Source organism: Dipodomys merriami, unplaced genomic scaffold (genome assembly GCF_024711535.1).
Source record: "Dipodomys merriami isolate MVZ:Mamm:240054 unplaced genomic scaffold, mDipMer1.0.p SCAF_26, whole genome shotgun sequence".
NCBI lineage: Eukaryota > Metazoa > Chordata > Mammalia > Rodentia > Heteromyidae > Dipodomys > Dipodomys merriami.
The window spans coordinates 3037886-3058875 of NW_027204048.1; the positions used below are offsets into that span (position 1 = coordinate 3037886).

General features: G+C 37.7%; 1 protein-coding gene across 1 annotated transcript in view; it reads left to right on the plus strand.

The window, feature by feature from the left end:
- Gkap1 (G kinase anchoring protein 1) overlaps window positions 1-20990 on the plus strand; it is a 55122-nt gene that overhangs the window by 20179 nt on the left and 13953 nt on the right. The window contains exons 5-7 of the mRNA XM_070035512.1: window positions 1834-1957; window positions 3620-3642; window positions 20005-20151. Coding sequence (XP_069891613.1) covers window positions 1834-1957; window positions 3620-3642; window positions 20005-20151 — 294 coding nt within the window. The remainder of the gene's footprint in view (window positions 1-1833; window positions 1958-3619; window positions 3643-20004; window positions 20152-20990) is intronic.

Here is a 20990-nt window from a genome sequence, read left to right on the forward strand (position 1 = left end):
TTAAATCTTCAATCATACATTCAGCAAATTACTAGTTAAAATGTGATTACTAGTCAAAATGTGATAGACACATAATACAAAGAAAAAGATATTCTCAGCTTAGTTTAGCAAAGGGCAACATGCATATAATTCTAGTACATAGTACTGATACATGTAAATGTAGTCTTAGTAGAGTGGGAATTAAGGCAAAAATGTAAGACTTCTCAGAACCTTAGATAGGGATGAGTTTTCAGAAAAGATTTCTTTTTTTTTTTTTTGGAGGGGGGTGGGGTCCGGTCGTACAGCCTGAACTCTGGGCCTGGGCGCTGTCCCTCAGCTCTTCAGCTCAAGGCTAGCGCTCTACCACTTGAGCCACAGCACCACTTCCCTTTCCAGCTTTTTTTCTTTTTGCTTATGTGGTGCTGAGGAATCCAACCCAGGGCCTCATGCATGCAAGGCAAGCGCTCTACCACTGAGCCGCCTTCCCAGCCCCCAGAAAAGATTTCTTAAAAGCTTTTAGCTTTGTTGAAAGTTCACAAGTGAAAAAGAGGAAAACAGCCTTTCTGAGAGACAATGTATCAAGCATGCAAGATATATATGTATGCTATAGAATACAACATATTTGAGAACATATGATTTTGGGACCTAAACTTACTGGAGTTTCAGACAGATGGATAGAATAATACAAAGAAGTTCATGTACTGTGCTAAGGAGGTTGGGTCTATCTGTTGACAGAAAGCTATTGGGTTTTTTTTTTATTTTGATTGATTTTAGGTTTTTATTTTACAAATTCATGTTATAACAGCATAAAAGGTGGTCTGAGAGACTAAAATTAGATATTGTTTTAATGGCCAAACAAAAGAAAATAGGGAAATGATAGAAAGTACTAGGAAAATGAATAGATTTTAGAAATCTTTGTGATAAATTCAGTAAGATCTAGTAATTGATTTAATAACTATTTTTATATAACATATATGAAGAGTAGGCAAGGAGATTCATGATAATAATATGAGAGTTCTGGCTTTGAAAGTTGTATAGTGGCCTACCAAGGAATTTAGTAGAAGATTGAGCAGGGAAGCAGTAGTTTGATGGAAAGATAAATTACATATAATATTGAAAATGCTTGTTGACCATTCCAACTGAGTTGGAACTTTAAATGTTGAGAGTGAAGAAAGCCTAAGAAGGATAGGTGAAGACTGAGATATTGGTAGACAGCAGCTACTTTTGTGGATGGGGGTGGGGTGGATTGAAATTAGAATTTAAGGCCTAGTCCTTGCTAGGGTGGTGCTCAACCACTGAACCATTTCTGTAGTCCTGCAGTTACATTTTAAAGAAGAGAGTTGGGAAATAAAACCAGCAAAAATGATTTAGTTGTTGTCAGAAATATAAAGTGTAAACCAAGAGTTAACAGAAAAAAATGGCTTCAATTTAGAAAACAAATCCAGATTTCAGTAGAATGAGAATAAAAATTTGGTCCTAAAAGGAAGAAAGAGCAATAAGGGTTATAGACTAAGATGTACTTTATTTTAATGTTTTAAGTAAAAGATGAAAGTTTAAACTTGTTTAAAGTTGTGAGAAGTTGAGCATTTAAGTCAGTATTTTATATAGTTTGACTGGACTGAGTTTTACATTTTTATTTGCATTTACTTAGTAATTACCTTGAAGTAGTTTTATTAAGAGGTTTTAATTAAATCAGTTTATAAATACAATGATGTATAATCAGTGGGTGATTAATGTCACTCCTTCCATTGTACCCATCTTTCTTAACCAATTTGCCTATAAAACTTCAAAAAACATATTACCTATTGATGAATTGATTTTATAAGTCATAAACCAAACTTAATTCTTTTTTAGGAGTATGAAAATGCTGATAATGCTTCAGCTCAGTCAAAAGTTACGAATAAAAAAGATAAAAGAAAGAATCATCAGGGAAAGGATAAACCTCTCACAGTATCACTAAAAGATTTTCAATCTGAAGGTAATATATGTACAATATCTGTTATGATACAAGAACTATTTAAAATAAAATTATTTTATATTTATAAGTAATAACATTTTAAAAATAAGTAAAAATGCTGGGCGCTGGTGGCTCATACCTATAATCCTAGCTACTCAGGAGGCTGAAATCTGAGGATCGCAGTTCAAAGCCAGCCTGGGCAGGAAAGTCTGTGAAACTCTTCAATAAACCACCAGAAAACTGGAAGTGGCACTGTGGCTTAAGTGGTAGCAGTGCTAGCCTTGAGCTGAAGAGCTGAGGGACAGCAACCAGGCCCAGAGTTCAAGCCCCACAAGTGACCAAAAAAAAAAGTAAAAATGATTTTCTAATATATTTTAGAGGTAAACATGTGTCTTAATCTATTTGTGCTGGTCTAATAGAACACCTGGAACTTGATAGTTCTAACAAACTATGTATGTATGTATGTATGTATTTATTTTGCTAGAACTGAGGCTTGAAATCAGGGCCTTTACACTTGAGGGCATTTTGGTACAAGGCTGGTGTTCTACCACTTAAGCTACAACCTCCATTTCTGCTTTTTCTGGTTAATTAGAGATAAGTGTCTCATGGATTTTTCTGCCCAGGGTTGGCTTTGAACCTTGATTCTCAGATCTTAGCCTCATGAGTATCTAGATTACAAGCTTGAGTCACCAGTATCTGGCCTAACAAACAAATTTATTGACTCACAGTTCTGGAGGGAGGGAAGTTCAATATGAAGGTGCTAGCCTCTGTCCAGGACCTTCTTGCTCTCTCATAAAAGGCAAAAGGGTGAGCAAGAGGGTGTCAAATTCACCCTTTTCTTTTCTTTTTTGGGATCCGGTCGTGGGGCCTGAACTCTGGGCCGGGGCGCTGTCCCTCAGCTCTTCAGCTCAAGGCTAGTGCTCTACCACTTGAGCCGTAGTGCCACTTCCAGCCTTTTTCTTTTTGCTTATGTGGTGCTGAGGAATCGAACCCAGGGTCTCATGCATGCAAGGCAAGCGTTCTACCACTGAGCCACCTTCGCAGCCCTCTTTTTTGTATTTCTGAATTTGTCCCTTTTCTAAAATTTAATGAAAATTCAAGTTAACATTTGTAGGTCTTTAATGATTAAAACATGTTATATAGCTGGGTATTGTGTTGCACATATATAATCCCAGTGCTTGGAGGCTGAGTCAAGAATTATGAATTCTAGGAGCCTATTCTACATGATGGGACCCTGTATCAAAAACCTATTATTAGTATTACCATCCTTCTGCACAAAGTATGGATTACACTGGATAAGAATAATATATTTCTGCTTACGAACATTATTAGTCAACCTTTTCAGGTTATCTAGAATGGCATATTAGAATATTAATAAAATATATTAGGATGAAAGTCAAAAACAAAAACACTATATTTTCATTCATTATTGAATAGTAAAATACAGAATAAACCATTCCATCAAATCTTTGAAGACAAAACTATGCACTGGTGGCTCACACTTATAATCCTAGTTACACTGGGGGCTGATATCTGAGGATTACAGTTTGAAGTCAGCCTGGGCAGACAAATCCAAGAGTATTTTCTCCAAGTAGCCAGAAAAAACTCATACTTTAAAAATTCTTACAATTACTTTATTTTTTTACAAAAAATTAATGTCTTGTTCTTTTTTTTTTTTTACAGATCACATTAGTAAAAAGACTGAGGTAAGTTTTATTGTAATAATCTTAAATTCTAGAAAGCACTGATGATTTTAAGATTAAATGTTAGTAAAATCTTATATGAAAGAGACATTTAAAGGACAACTCATAGGTTTGTTGTGAATGAACTCATTATAATGAATTAAAATACATGACAATAGTATAAAAATATTATTTGTGTCAGGTGCCAGTGGCTCATACTTGTAATAATACCTACTCAGAAGGCTGAGATCTGAGGATCAGGTTTCAAAGCCATCCCAGACAGAAAAGTTCATAAAACTCTTAGCTCCAATTAACAACAAGAAGTATCCAAAAAGCAGAAGAGGAGCTGTGGTTCAAATGATAGAGCATGAGCCCTAAGCAAAAACAAAACAAAACAAAATAGTGCCCAGGCCTTGAGTTCAAACAGCAGGATTGGTATGTGTGTGTGTATGTGTTATCATTTGGCATTATAATAATTTGTGTATGTTTGTGAATGCATGTGTGAGTTAAAAGGTTATTATGTATTTACCAACTTTAAAATTCAAGGAAAAGTGATTTAATTTCTAACATTGTGTTTTAATCTTTCTTAAAAAACATATCCTTAAAGCTCAGAGAAACAAACAGCACATGTTTTCCTCTCATACGCAGAAGCTAGATATAAAGTATACCAGGACATGATAAATTGTGAAGGACTCTAGGCATTCACACACAATGAACAAAAGGAGGATACTCTTTGCTTATTTGGGAGGAATCCAAAGGTGCGATCCTCCCTGCCTCTGACCATTTAAAATAGTATTTATTGAAATGAATTCTAGGAAATGGATACAAGGTGTGTGTGTGTGTGTGTGTGTGTGTGTGTGTGTGTGTGTGTGTGTGTGTGTGTGTGTGTGTGTGTGTGTGTGTGTGTGTGTGTGTGTGTGTGTTTTCTGCTGGGTGTGTGTGTGTGTGTGTGTGTGTGTGTGTGTTTTCTGCTGGGATGGTAAAGAGGGTATTGTTTGTCTTTGCTTTTTTGTGGTTTTTTGTTTGTTTCTTGGGGATTTTTTTTTCTTATTCATTTATCTGTCTTTGGGGGATAATGGAGGGCACAGAAATGGAGGGACAAAGTTGAACAAATACATCATAGACATTATGTTGAAAATGAACTATATAACTTGTAGGCAGGATGGGAGGGGGAAATGGAAAGAGAAAAGGAAGGGATGACATTGCCCAAAAAGAAATGTACTCATTACCTAACTTAGGTAATGGTAACTCTTCTGGAGATCACCTTAATAATAACAATAAAAATTTTAAAGAACGGTGGGGAGGAAAGGGATGGTAGGGGAGTAATATGGTGTAACGATGCTCGATAGGAAATGGACTCATTCATTACCTTGCTCATGTAACTGTAACCCCTCTCTATACAATATCTTTAAATAAAAATATATATTAAGAAAAAAAATTGCTAGGTGCTGGTGGCTCACACCTGTAATCCTAGCTACTCAGAGGCTGAGATCTGAGGATCGCGGTTCAAAGCCAGCCCAGGCAGGAAACTCCGTGAGACTCTTATCTCCAGTAAACCACTAGAAAACCGGAAGTGGCACTGTGGCTCAAGCGGTAGAGCACTAACCTTGAGCTGAAGAGCTGAGGGACAGCGCCCAAGCCCAGAGTTCAAGCTCCATGACCAACAAAAAGAAAAGAAAAGAAAAGAAAAATTAAAGAACAAACAAATATCCTGCTGGATGTGGTGGTATACTCAAGATTCAGAGGCAGGAGGATTCTGAGTTCAACACCAGCCTAGGGGGTACATATTGAGTTTAAGGTCAGCCTAGGTACATAGTAAGACCCTTCCTCCAAATACCAAAATCAAAACCAAGAAACAAAATCCCACAAGAAACCAACAAAAAAACCTCTTCCTAAGATACCGTATCTCAGGTATTTTTGAAATTATGGAAATTGTAAAGTGATCTGTGAGCCTATAGATAGGGCCTATCAGAATGAGTAACATTGATTATATTACCTTTTATCATTAGATAGTGTTATGGGTTTTTTCAAGATGTTACTACTGCTTCTACAAGCCTTTTATAATTAAGAGATATTATTGTGAAATACCCTCTACCATTGAGGAAGAAATGTTAAGTTCTTTTGATTTTTTTTTTTTTTTTTTTTTTTTAGTAATGGTTTCAAAGTTTCATTGTTCTCTTTCTACTATGTTTTCTTGTCAGTCATTCTCATTGACTTTTTTCATGGTCAACTATCCCTCAATTTTGCTTTAGAATATTCTTATGTGGTCCCTTTTTTTCCGGGTATTTACTTATTTACTTGCCGTGTTAGGAAAATAAAATCCAAGTCTTAGAAAACCACATCAATTAGTCCTTAATTACACATACATTAATTTATAGTTAAAAAATCTCAAGTCTTTGTTGGGGGGAGGGCGAAAACCAGGGTTGGAATTCTAGGCCTCATACATGCCAGGCAAATGTGTTACCACTTGAGCCCCTAATCTTTCTTGCTTTAGTTTTATTTCATATAGTCTCTAGTTTTTCCCAGGGCTAGACTCTTAAAGCTCTCCTCCTACTTAAGGCCTCCCACATAGCTAGAATTATAGGAATGTTTCACCATGCCTAGCTTTTGGGGAGTTAAGACCTCCAAGCAGGGCCCAGCTACTCAGAAGGCTGAGATCTGAGGATTGCAGTTCAAAGCCAGCCCAGGCAGGAGAGTCCCTGAGACTCTTATCTCCAGTTAACCAAAGATCTCTGTAATTTTTTGCTCTGGCTGCTGTCAAACTGCCATCTTCCTGATGTTGACCTCCCAAGTAGTTGAGATTATAGGTATGTGCCACCATACAAGATATAATTCTTCAGTTGTTTACAAATCACTGTCACTAGTTCTTAGATTAAAATTTAAATGACCATGTATGTAGACTGATACTATCCTATGCTTACCTTTTCTTCTTTCTTTGAAAAAGCCAAAAAAAAAGCCAATACACAGGATCCTGTCTATATAATATTAAGATGAGTTGTGTTTAAATATACATCTGTATGTGAAATTAGATATTTTGTTTTAGAGCAGTGTTCTGTCTTCTGTTACTAAATAATTTCATAAATATTAAAATGTTTTAAAAATTCTTACAGTTAAGACATTATACATTATAAGATGTATAATTATGATTCATTTCCCATATAGCTTTTTTTTTTTTTTTTGCCAGTCCTGGGGCTTGAACTCAGGGTTAGGTCACTGTCCCTGAGCTGCTTTTGTTCAAAATTAGCACTATCCCACTTGAATCACAGTGCCTCTTCTGGCTTTTCAGTTTATGTAGTACTGAGCAATCAAACCTAGGGCTTCATGCATGCAGGGCAAGGCACTCTACCACTAAGCCACATTCCCAGCCCCATATAACTATTTTTAAAATTAGTCAAAAATGACATTTATTCACACTTGTTAAAAGCTGATGTTCTACTTCCATTAGTGGTATTACAAGTGAGTAACGCTTATCAAAAATGCTTGAGACCAGGAATGTTTCAGGTATTTCAGTTTTTGGATTTAGGAATATTTACACAGACTTTCCTCATTGAACATCTGGCAAAAATACGAAATGCTCCAAATTGGATGGGATGCTTGAATTTTAAGGTTGTGGTTTGGTTTTTTTTTTTTTTTAAGGGTGTTTAACCTGTATTCACTTTCCAGAACTTAAATATTTAAATGTTATGATGGTTAGGCCATTGTCCTAAGAATATAGAACTGTGTTTTCAGAGAATCTAAAAAAAGTAGTCTGAAAAAGTTTCTATCTGAACTCTAAAATGCAAAGTATGTTTTCTGTTCGTACAAATGAACCAGTCCTTTTTTACATTACATGCTGTGTATCCAGTTAATTTCATCTTTAATATTACTTCTGCCAAGAAATATTTTATGGCTACTATAAAGTTCCTTAATTCTGTTGAGAAAAATATTATTCTCATCTGCCCACCCTTAAGTTGTATTTACTGGATAAAGCTCAAGAATTAATTTTGGGGGGCTGGCAAGGTGGCTCAGTGGTAGAGCGCTTGCCTTGCATGCATGAGGCCCTGGGTTCAATTCCTCAGCACCACATAAGCAAAAAGAAAAAAAGCCGGAAGTGGTGCTGTGGCTCAAGTGGTAGAGCGCTAGCCTTGAGCTGAAGAGCTGAGGGACAGCACCCAGGCCCAGAGTTCAGACCCCACGACCGGTCCCCCCCCAAAAAAAGAATTTTTGTACTTTGGGGGACAATATTAGGGATTAAATTCAGGCTCTTGGTTGCTAGGCACTTGAGCTATGCCTCCACCCATTTTTGCTTTGGTTTTTTTGTAATTTTATTTTTTAGATCCTAGACCAGAACTTGAGCTTGGTACCTCTCTCTTTGGCTCAATGGCTAACATTCTGCCAACTGAGCCAAGCCTCCATCCTACACGTTGGTTATTTTTGAGACAGGGCTTTGCTGTTGATGCCTGGCTTTCCTAGTCTGCATTCATCCTACTTGTGCTTTCCTATATCATCTGTGAATGACAGGCATGTGGCCACTGTGCTTCGTTCATAGCTGGGATAACAGATGTTCGCCCATTGATTAAGATGGAGTCTTGGGAACTTTTTTTTTTTTTTTGCCCAGGCTTGGCCCTGGGTTCGATTCCTCAGCACCACATAAGCAGAAAAAGCCGGAAGTGGTGCTGTGGCTCAAGTGGTAGAGTGCTAGCCTTGAGCTGAAGAGCTGAGGGACAGCACCCAGGCCCAGAGTTCAGGCCCCACAACCGACAAAAAAAAAAAAACTTGAACCACCTCTCCCAACTGAGTTTTATACTTTTTGTATAGATGTTGAGGGGTACTTAAATTACATGCACATTCTTTTATGTCCTTGTCAGGTTGATTTTATCCTTATTCTCTTTCTACCTTAATTATGTGTTAATAATCTCAGTACTTTCTAGTCCTATTTCTTCCTACTCTCTCTCATGCAGGAATAAGGAAGAAGACACAATTCCTCTTTCTTCTTTTCTTCCTCCTCTTCCTTCTCCTCTTCTTTTTTGGTAATGCTAGGGTTTGAACTTAGGGCCTTGGCCTTGCTAGGCAGATGGTTTAGGATTTGAATTGTACATGAGCCCTTTTTTGCTTTGGCTATTTTTCAGATAGAGTCTCTTGTTTTTGCCAGGGATTGCCTCAGACATCAGTCCTCCTACCTGCACACCCTCATAGGTGGAATTGCAAGTATGACTTGCAAGTTGACTTTTCTTAATTAAATGTCCCAAGAGATGTTGCCTATTATTCCACCAATCTCTTTCAACTACAGTTCTACTCCAGAACATCCTATGAACATTATGGACAAGCAGAATTGGTAACAGAGTAGAAGTGCTTGTTATAACATGGCTTTATAAAACCTAATTAATCATGCTTTTAAAGAATATTGCTTAATTCTTAATGTTTTTTTAATATTAATATGCTACCTTTTTAAATGCTGTTACTTCTGGGAAGGGTATCTCCAGTTAACTCTTACCTCATCAGACCCACATTCATCTGTTCTTCCTGACTGCAGCCCTTCTAAGTATAGTTGTGTGGATTTAAATTTTCAGTGATCATTGATGTGTTTGTGTTTGAGTAGACTATTTGTGAAAAAATACCTAAGGAATTATAACTGCAGTTACCAAAGAAGGCTGAGGCATGCAGAGAGCAGTAGGAGAAAAAGGCTTTTCACAATCTATACTTCGGAATATATACAATATATACAATATATACAACAGAAGAACTAGCACACATAAATTAGAATAAATTAAAGCCCAAGCAAAAAGTTAGCAAGACCCCATCATAACCAATAAGCTGGGTGTGATAGTTCTCACCTGTCATCCAGGCTATGAAGGAGATAGAAACAGAAGGATGTAGATTTGAGCCTGCAGAGCAAAAATGTAAGACTTTATTTGAAAGATAAAACAAAAAAGGTCAGAGGCATGGTTCAAGAGCACCTAATTAAGTAACCACAAAGCCCTGAATCAAGCCCCAGTGCCAACCAAAAAAGAAAATTCTGGAATATAGTAGTTCTCTACAAATATAAATGTTTTAAGTAGAAAATATAAGGAATGGGCAGATTAAAAGAGACTTGAGAAATAACCAAATGCAATTGAAGGCCCTTCCTTCCTTCCTTCCTTTCTTCCTTCCTTCCTTCCTTGTTTCCTTCTCCCTTTCTTTCTCCCTCCCTCCCTCCTTTCCTCCTTCCTTCCCTCTCTCCCTCTTTCTTTCTTTCTTTTCTTTCTTTCTCTCTTTCTTTCTCTCTCTCTTTCTCTCTCTCTTTCTCTCTCTCTCTCTCTTTCTCTCTTACGTGCTTGCTTTCTTGCTTTGTTTCCTGTTCAAGACCAGGATCATATCTGACACTTGCTTTCACTCCTCGGCTGGTACTCTTACCACCTGAGCTAGGCCTCCAACACCCTGAAGGCCTTTATTAGAATATTAATAAAAGACATTTTGTTGAAATTTAAGTACTGTATGAGCTATGTATATTATGATACTAAGGAATATGGTTTTATTAGTGTTAGGATATTATGGTTAAATTAGAATTTTTTTCTAGCTGCATATGTTAGAATTTTGAGATGAAATGTCATGGTGTCTTTCCTATAAAATACCTAAGCCAGAAAAAGGAAAGAGATAAGAGGAAAACCTTAACAATTGTTAAGTATAGAGTGTGTGGCTGATAAATTTATCATGTGAAAAAGCAAGCCAAATGAAGTTTAGCGGTGTATCTGAAAAACAAATTTTTAAAAAAGATGGAAATGATAAACAGATGGTTACTTCTGTTGGAAGCAGGGAGATGAGGATAGGAAAAAGTACAAAAGGGTAGCAACACAAAGTATATAATGTTCTAGTTTTTAAAAGGAATAATGGGGTTATAGAAGCCTTTTTTTTTTTTTTAATTTTTTTTATTGTAGAGATACTATACAGAGGGTTACAGTTACATGAGTGAGGTAATGAGTACACTTCCACTTCCTCTTGAACATTGTTACCCCCTCCATTGTTTTCCCCCTACCATCCCCTCCCTCCCTCCCTTCCCCAAGGTTCTTTTTTTTTTTTTTTTTTTTTGATCGTGATTAAGTGATTACTTAATTTCCGGAAATTCACAGTATTGTGGAATAATGATGCTCATTTAAAGTCACAAGTTCATTCTAACTTTCCTGGAGCAAATTGTCTATAACAGTCTGTAATATATAACGGTGCTCATATGTTATATACCATATATGTGATCAGCAGCATGGGGATATTTAGTAGTGGTTCAACCAGATGAGTGGGAGTTCTTTGTTTCTTAAGTCCTGTTAGTTTTGTCATATCACCTAACATTTTGGATTCATCATCCACTTATCAGGGAGACCATGTACTGTTTGTCTCTTCGTTCTTGGCTTACCTCGCTCAACATGATTCCTTCTAGCTCCATCCATTTCCCTGCAAATGCCATTATTTTGTCATTTCTAATGGCTGCATAATATTCCATTGTGTATAGATACCACAATTTTTGGATCCATTCATCTGTGGTGGGGCATCTAGGTTGTTTCCATATCCTAGCTATTGCGAACAGTGCTGCAATAAACATGGAGGTGCACGTGTCCTTGTATATTGGTTCCTGTTGTTCAGGGTAGATGCCTAGAAGTGGTATGACTGGGTCGTAAGGGAGGTCAATCTTTAGCTTTCTAAGGACCCTCCAGACTGCTTTCCAAAGTGGTTGTATGAGTGTACATTCCCACCAGCAGTGTAATAGTGTTCCTCGTTCTCCACATCCCCTCCAGCATTTGTCGTTGGCTGATTTGTGGATGTGGGACATTCTGACTGGGGTAAGGTGGTATCTCAGGGTTGTCTTTATTTGCATTTCCTTCACCACCAGGGATGATGAACATTTCCTCATGTGTTTCTTTGCCATTTTTATTTCTTCATTTGAGAAGTCCCTCTTTAGTTCCCTTGCCCATTTAGTAATTGGTGTATTGGGTTTGGGAGGGATTAGTTTCTTGAGTTCCCTGTATATACAGGATGTTAACCCCTTGTCTGATATATTGCTGGTAAATATTTTTTCCCAATTAGTTGGTTGTCTTTCTAGCTTGGTTGCGATAGCTTTATCTGTGCAGAAGCTTTTTATTTTAAGGTAGTCCCATTTGTCGAGTCTCTCTCCAATTTGTTGTGACCCTGGGACTCTGTTCAGGAAGTTCCTTCCTGTGCCTATTAGTTCAAGTGTCTCTCCTACTCTGTCCTGCAGTAGTTTCAGAGATTCAGGTTTAATGTTAAGGTCTTTAATCCATTTTGAGTTGATGTTGGTGCATGGTGATAGGCTGGGGTCCACTTTTAGTTTTCTGCATGTGGCTGCCCAGTTTTCCCAGCACCAGCGGTTGAAGAGGCTGTGTTTCTTCCATTGTATGTCTTTGGCTCCTTTGTCGAATATCAGCTGGCTGTAGGCCTGTGGATTTATTTCTGGATCTTCTATTCTGTTCCATTGGTCTTCGGGTCTGTTTTTGTGCCAGTACCATGCTGTCTTTGTTATTATAGCTCTGTAGTAGAGTTTGAAGTTCGGCATGGATAGCCCTCCCATATTGTCTTTATCCCCTAGAATTGTTTTGGCTATTCTAGGTCTTTTGTTGTTCCATATGAATTTTTGGACTGTTTTCTGTATTTCAGTGATGTACGTCATTGGGATTTTAATAGGAATTGCGTTGAATTTGTATATTAGTTTTGGAAGTATTACCATCTTTACTATATTAAGTCGGCCTATCCAGGAGCATGGGAGGTCTTTCCATTTCCTAGTGTCTTCTGCAATTTCTTTCTTTAACTTTTTATAGTTCTCATTAAATAGTTCTTTTACATCTTTGGTTAGGTTAATTCCTAAATATTTTATTTTTCGGGAGGTTATTGTGAATGGGGTTGCTCCCTTTATTTCCCTCTCTTCCTGTACATTATCAGTGTATAGGAAGGCAACTGATTTTTGTGGGTTTATTTTGTATCCTGCTATTTTGCCAAAGTGATTTATGATTTCTAAGAGTTTGGGGATGGAGTTTTTGGGATCGTGGAGGTATAATATCATGTCGTCTGCAAAAAGGGATAGTTTAACTTCTTCTTTTCCTATGCGGATCCCTTTAATGTCTTTTTCTTGCCTTATTGCCCTGGCTAAGGGTTCTAGGACTATATTGAAGAGGAGTGGAGACAGTGGGCATCCTTGCCTTGTTCCTGATTTTAGGAGAATTGGTTGTAGCTTTTCCCCATTAAGTATAATATTGGCTATTGGTCTGTCATAAATGGCTTTTATTGTTTTTAGAAATGTTCCTTCTATTCCTATTTTCTCCAGAGCTTTTAGCATGAATGAATGTTGAATTTTGTCAAAGGCCTTTTCTGCATCTGTAGCGATAATCATGTGATTCTTGACCTTGGCTCTGTTGATATGTTGGATTACATTTATTGACTTACGTATGTTAAACCATCCCTGTGTCTCTGGGATGAAGCCTACCTGGTCATAGTGAATTATTTTTTTTATGTGTTTCTGGATTCTGTTAGCTAGAATCTTGTTAAGGATCTTTGCATCTGTGTTCATCAAGGAGATTGGCCTGTAATTCTCCTTTTTGGTTGGGTCTTTGCCTGGTTTGGGGATGAGTGTGATATTGGCTTCGTAGAATGAGTTTGGGATAGCTCCTTCCTTCTCTGTTTCTCTGAAGAGCTTGAGGAGTATGGGTATTAGTTCTTGTTTAAAGGTCTTATAGAATTCTGCTGTGAATCCATCTGGTCCTGGGCTTTTTTTTGTTGGAAGACTTTTGATAGCTTCCTGTATCTCATTATAGGATATTGGCTTATTTAATTGGTTAACTTCTTCTTTGCTCAGTTTGGGCAACTTGTATTTCTCTAAAAATGCATCCATTTCTGCCCGATTTTCTTCCTTTAGAGAGTATAGCTTTTGAAAGTAGTCTGTTAGAATTGTTTGGATATCTTGGGTACGTGTGGTGATGTTTCCCGTGGCATCCCTAATCCTATTAATATGGGTTTCCTCTCTTCTTTTTTTAATTAATCTAGCCAATGGGCCATCAATTTTGTTTATTTTTTCAAAGAACCAGCTTTTTGTTTGGTTTATTTTGGTTATGGTTTTCTGATTTTCTAATTGGTTAATCTCTGCTTTTAATTTGGTTATCTGGCTTCTTCTAGTAGCTTTAGGTTCCATTTTTTCCTGTTTTTCTAGCTGTTTTAATTGCAACATGAGATTATTTACTTGGTCTGTCTCCATTCTCTTGATGTGGGCACTGAGGGCAATAAATTTGCCCCTCAGGACTGCTTTTGCTGTGTCCCACAAGTTTCTTTGTGAGGTGTTTTCATTTTCATTGAGTTGTAGGAAATGCTTTATTTCTTCTCTGATCTCTTCTGTTATCCAGGCATTGTTAAGGAGTGTGCTGTTCAATTTCCATGTATTGGAGAAATTTCTGCGGTATGCTTTGTTATTGAGAGCTAGCTTGATTCCACTGTGGTCAGATAGGATACAGGGGATTATGTCAATCCCTTTGTATTTGCTTAAGTTCCTTGCATGAACTATGATATGGTCTATTTTGGAGAAAGTTCCATGAGCTGCTGAGAAGAATGTGTACTGTGTTGTTTTAGGGTGAAATACTCGGTAGATGTCAGTTAATTCCGCTTGCAGTATGGCCTCTCTTAATTCGGTAGCTTCTTTGCCAATCCTCTGGTTGGTAGACCTGTCCTTTGGTGAGAGTGGTGTGTTAAAGTCTCCTAGTATTATTGTATTGGGATCTATTTTATTCTGTAAGTTTGAGAGCATTTGTTTGACATATCTGGGTGCACCAATATTTGGGGCATATAAGTTGATGATGGTTATATCCTCCTCTTGGATTGTTCCCTTTATTAATATGTAGTGTCCGTCCTTGTCTTTCTGTACTGATTTTAATGAAAAGTTTATTTTGTCAGATATCAGGATAGCTACACCTGCTTTCTTACTGGGGGCGTTTGATTGGTAGATCCTTTTCCACCCCTTCACTCTGAGTTTGTTTGTATGTTTGGCTGAGAGGTGGGTCTCCTGAAGGCAACAGATGGATGGGTCTTGTTTTCTTATCCAGTCCTCAGTTCGTTTTCTTTTAATTGGCGAATTCAGCCCATTTATATTAAGAGAAAGTATAGAGAGATGCATTGTTGTCCCTGCCATTCCGTTTTCCTAAGTTTTTCTTTTTTCCTTTATAGAAGCCTTTTTTATGAAAAAGTTTTATTGATCTTTACAATTTATATACCATTAAATTAATCAATTGCATGTATATAATTCAGTCATGCATACTATATATATGTTTGTATATATACACATGTATTTGCATATATAATTTTTGGTGGGTGGAGATCAAACAGGGCTTCACTTACGCTAATCCTAGGTGTTCATTTTTCTACTGAGCTAGAGCCTGAGTCCCATTTATAGTATAATGTAGCATTGTACAACCATAATCCCATTTAATTATTTTCATAATCCCAAATAGTCCCTCCACATGCATTCATAGTCACTCCCTACAATCACCTTGGGTTCCTGGCAATGAACTGATCTGTTCTCTATCTCTACAAATTTGCCTTTTCTGATAATGTACCATGAACTTATATAAATGTAATCTTTTATGTTTGACTTCCTTCACTTAGCATAGTGATTTGGGGGTTTGTCCATCTTGTGGCATGTATCAGTAGTTAGTCAACTTTATTGATAAAACAGTATTCCATTGTATAATGCCATTGTTTAAATGTTTATTCACCAGTTGATGAACTTGCTTTGAATACTTGATATATATCTTTGTGAGCTTTTGTTTCCTTCTTCTTAGACATTTAACTGTGAGTGAAACTGCTGAGTTTTATGGTAAATTTATGTTTAACTTTTACTTTTTTTTTTTTTTTTTTCCGGTCGTGGGGCCTGAACTCTGGGCCTGGGCACTGTCCCTCAGCTCTTCAGCTCAAGGCTAGCACTCTACCACTTGAGCCACAGTGCCACTTCTGGCTTTTTTCTTTTTGCTTATGTGGTGCTGAGGAATTGAAAGCAGGGCCTCATGCATGCAAGGCAAGCACTCTACCACTGAGCCACCTTCCCAGCCCCAACTTTTACTTTTTTTGTTGTGATGGGATTGAATTTTTAAAATTGACTTTATTATCATAGAGGTGATATACAGAGGGATTACATTTATCTGAGTCAGGTAATGAGTACATTTCCTTTCCTACATGAGACTGAATTTTTTAATTTTTTTGTCGGTCATGGGGCTTGAACTCTGGGCCTGAACACTGTCCCTCAGCTCTTCAGCTCAAGGCGAGCACTCTACCGCTTGAGCCACAGTGCCACTTCCAGTTTTCTAGTGGTTTTTTTGGAAATAAGAGTCTCCCGGACTTTTCTGCCCGGGCTGGCTTTGAATGGTGATCCTCAGATCTCAGCCTCCTCAGTAGCTAGGATTACAGGTGTGAGCCACTGGCGCCCGTTGAGACTGAAATTTTTTATGCTTGTCGAGGTTATACATTTGAAATTTAGCACTTTAATAAATCTGTCTATTTTTTCAACATTGGCTAGCCATGTGCCAATCTATCTACAGCAGTTTATGAGTTTCTACATATCCTTGTCTCTTGTTTTGATTAGAGCCACAATAGTTTGTGTGGTATATTTCACTGTAATTTTAATTTGCATTTACTAATAACTAGAGAACATCTTTTCATCTGATTGTCACCAGTTCTCATATCCTTTTTGATAAATTCTTTCAATTTTTTTTGCCCATAAGTGAGATTTCTTCCTATATCTGGATACAAGTCTTCTGTCAGATGTATGATTGCCAATTATTTTTGCCCAAACTGTACTTTGCCTCTTTTTATGTTCTTAATTGTGTCTTTTGAAGCACAGAAATCTTAAGTATTGATTAAGTCTAGTTTATCATTTTTAAATGGATTTTACAACTGGTGATTTAATAATGTTTTAGGGTTTTTTGTTTTTTGTCAGTTTGGGGGCTTGAACTCGGTCTGGGTGTTGTCTCTGAGCCTCTTTGTTCTCAAGGCTAGTGCTCTATGTCTTGAGAGAGTACCACTTCTGGTTATTAAGTGATTAATTGGATCTGAGTCTCACAGGGACATTTCTGCCTGGGCTGGCTTTGAACCAAGATTCTCAGATCTCAGCCTCCTGAGTACCTAGGATTACAAGCATGAGCCACCATCACCCAGCTTAATACTGTTTTACCCAACTCCAGACCATGATTACTGTAGAAATTATAGTATTAGTTCTTCCTGTATATCAGGTGGAGAAAGAACAAAAACACAGCTTTCAGCCTGTGCATATCCAATTCTTCCAGCAGCATCTATTGAAAATACTGCCTTTCCTTACTAAAATGTCTTTATAATTGCGTTAAAAGTAAATTGGCTATAAATGTAAAAGCTTAATTCTGGAATCTTCTATTTCATTGATCTGTATTTCTACATTCATGTAAGCATCATACTGTCTTGCTCATTGTATAGTGGTGCTCAGAATTTGAATTAAATTAAATTGGCTAGACCTATTAATAGTATGGAAGAATTTACATTTTATGTTCAGTTTTTTCTTTTTCCTGCGGTAAATAAGGGAGGTTGTGGTTCTTTTTGCCTTCTCCTCTCCCCCAGGTTATTAAAGTAAATCATGAAAAAAAAAATTGGGGGGGGGGTCCAGTCGTGGGGCCTGAACTCTGGGCCTGGACGCTGTCCCTCAGCTCTTCAGCTCAAGGCTAGCGCTCTACCCCTTGAGCCACAGCACCACTTCTGCCTTTTTTCTTTTTTCTTATGTGGTGCTGAGGAATCGAACCAAGGGCCTCAGGCATGCAAGGCAAGCGCTCTACCACTGAGCCACCTTCCCAGCCCCAAATCATGAAAATTTTTATCTTTAGGCATACGAATCTATAGGCATACTGATAATTAGGTGGAACTACAACATTTTAGTGACAAGAAATTTATTTAGATGCTGATTAGATGCTAACGTTTCTTCCACTGAAATTCTACAGATATTAAGCATTTCATATTTATTGTTTTAAAGTTAAATGTTATCAGAATATACTGGAAGTATTTTATAAGGTAAAAAAGACTTTTTAAAAGTCATACCTACCAGTTAGCAATGACTTGTGGGCATTGTTAAGGTCATAATTACTTGGTTGGGTTATAATACTAGATAAACTTTAAACGTTTTGCTAGGGTAAAGAAACTAGTGACAAAAATTCACCTTTTGGTTTATTCTATTTATATGAAGTATCTAAAATAGGTCAATTCCAGATAGAAAATATATTACAGATAGAAAATAGATCAGTATTTCTTAGAGCTTCCTTCCTGCCCCTTCCCTTTCTTCCACTTCCTCAAGCTTGACCTCAGAGCCTGTTTTTGCTCAAGGATAGTGCTGAACTACTTGAACCACAGCCCTCCAGCTTCTGGTTAATTGGAGATAAAAATCTCATGGGCTTTCCTGCCAGGGCTGGCTTTGAATCCTGATCTGCAGATCTTAGCTTCCTGAGTAGCTAGGATTACAGATGTAAACCACTGGCCCCTGGCTAGAGTTTGTTTTTTGAGTATAAAAGTTTACAGAATTGTTGTGATGGTTATAAAGCTCTGGTGTGTGTGTGTGTGTGTGTGTGTGTGTGTGTGTGTGTGTGTGTGTGTGTGTGTGTGTGTGTGTGTGTGTGTGTGTGTGTGTGTGTGTGTGTGTGTGTGTGTGTGTGTGTGTGTGTGTGTGTGTGTGTGTGTGTGTGTGTGTGTGTGTGTGCATCAGTCCTGGATGCAGATTCAAGGCCTGGGTATTCTGGCTTTTTGGTGCTTAATTAGAGATGAGTCTTGTTTATGACTGGGAATGTGCCTTAGTGGTAGAGTGCTTGCCTAGCATGCATGAAGCTCTGGGTTTGATTCCTTCATACCACATAAACAGAAAAGGCCAGAGGTGGCACTGTGGCACAAGTGGTAGAGTACTAGCCTTGAGCACAGAGAGGCTCAGGGACAAAGCCCAGGCCTTGAGTTCAAGGCCCAGGACTGGCAAAAAAAAAAAAAAAAAGTCTTCTGTACTTTCCTTCTTGATCTGGCTTTGAACTGCAAGTCTCCTGAGTAGCTAGGATGACAGGAATTAACCACCAGCTCTTAGCATATGAATATAGTTTTAAAGCTATTGATGTATATACAATAAGTAGGTTAGTCTTAGAAGTTATATATTTAAATGTTAAACAGTTGTTAGTGTGATGATAAAGGCAGTGATACCAGTGATACCTGTTGAGGCAGGAGGGTTGCAAGTCTCAGGCTGGCCTGAGACTTTCTATGCTATGTCATAGCAAGATCCTGTCTCAGTGACTCATGCCTGTAATCCTGACTACTTGGGATGTAGAGATTGGAAGAATGGTGGTTTAAAACCAGCCCTGGCTAAAAGTTGGCTAAACCTGCCATCTCAAAATGTGGGGAAGAGTAAATTGGAACCTCAGAGGCCAGACAAAAACTTAAAACTTTATCTCAAAAAGAACTAAAGCCTAACAGACTGTAAAAGTGCTTTCCTAGTAAACCCAAGGCCCTAAGTTCAAACCCAGTACCCCCAAAACAAAAAGTCTACCACTATGAACTCCAAAACACATAAAGAAAAGAACATTTGCAAATGTGTCTCTACAATTTATCTTCTGGAGATGAAGAAGGATTAAGTACTTAATTGTCTCTGAGCTATGATTCTTTTCTTTCATTCTTTATCTGTCACTGGTGGGGATTCTTTTTTTGTTTGTTTTTTTGGTGGGTCCGGTCATGGGGCCTGAACTCTGGGCCTAGGCGCTGTCCCTCAGCTATTCAGCTCAAGGCTAGTGCTCTACCACTTGAGCCACATTGCCACTTTCAGCTTTTTCTGCTTATGTAGTGCTGAGGAATCGAACCCAGGGTCTCAGGCATGCAAGGCAAGCGCTCTACCACTGAGATACCTTCCCAGCCCAGGGGATTCTTTTTTTAACAGGAGCTACTGGATATTTATAATGTAATTTCAGGCCTTACAAAATTATAATACGAGGGCTGGGAAGGTGGCTCAGTGGTAGAGTGCTTGCCTTGCATGCCTGAGGCCCTGGGTTCGATTCCTCAGCACCACATAAGCAAAAAGAAAAAAGCTGGAAGTGGTGCTGTAGCTCAAGTGGTAGAGCACTAGCCTTGAGCTGAAGAGCTGAGGGATAGCGCTCAGGCCCAGAGTTCAGGCTCCATGACCAGACCCCCCCTCCCCCCCCCCCAAAAAAAAAAGCAAAAGCAAAACAAAATTATAATATGAGCAAACAGGCTTGGGCAGCTGACGAGCATATGTCCCTGTTTTGTCATCCACTGATTTAGCCTTATTTGGCCCACAGGCTGAAGATTCCCCACCCCTGGTTTAAAGTTAAGCTTATTAAATGCATACACGTTTGTGTTGAATGATAGTAAATTATAATTCATTTTTGACAGGAATTGACTTCTCAGACTTTTTCACATGATGGAGGATTCTTCAATAGACTGGAAGATGATGTTCATAAAATTCTTATTAGAGAAAAAAGAAGAGAACAGCTTACAGAATATAATGGAACAGATAATACTGCTCATGAACACAACCAGGCATGTTAAATAGAAAATTATGTTAAAATCACAATGAAATTAAAAATTCAAATTATCTTTTTAAATATTTTTACTTAAGTAGTTATACAAAGGAGTTTTAGTTTAACATGTCAGCCTGTGAGTATGATACATATTGATCAGTGTTACCCAAATTATGTTTTTTTAAAAAAAATAAGCATTGGAATCCAAGGATAATTGTAAAAACTAATGTTTTAAGATATTATCTTAATCGTCCCACAAAGATATTTTCACTAAAATTATGTATGTAGCTTATTCATTGACCAATACTTACTGAGCATGCATTCTATGTAAAGTTAGGCACAGGTGTTGGGGAAAGAGATTACCTTCTTCTTTTAGGCATTCAAATAGTGGAAATAAAAGGAGATAGACACGACCACTATATGGATTTTTATTTAGCATAATAAAAGCTTAAAAGGAGATGTGAACAGCTTAAAAAAGAGGTTTTGAATAGAAAAGGTAATAGATCACTTGGTACATGTGAAAGATTTTCAATTTTGTATTATATAAACTGAAAAATGGAAAAAGACTGCTTCCTAAGGCAGCTGCAGAAACAGAGGTTCCAAATTATGAAAACCTTTTCAGGAAACTGAAAATTTCTGAAACTGTGAAGATAGAGGGTTAAGTAAGTATGGGATAGGACTAATATTTAGTGTAGTAGATCAGATTTAAGTGGGTTTTTTTTTTTGTTTTTTGGGGTTTTTTTGGCGGTCATGGGCCTGAACTCTGGACCTGGGTGCTATTCCTCAGCACTTCAGCTCAAGGCTAGCACTCTCTATCACTTGAGCCACAGCTCCACTTCCAGCTTTTTCTGCTTATGT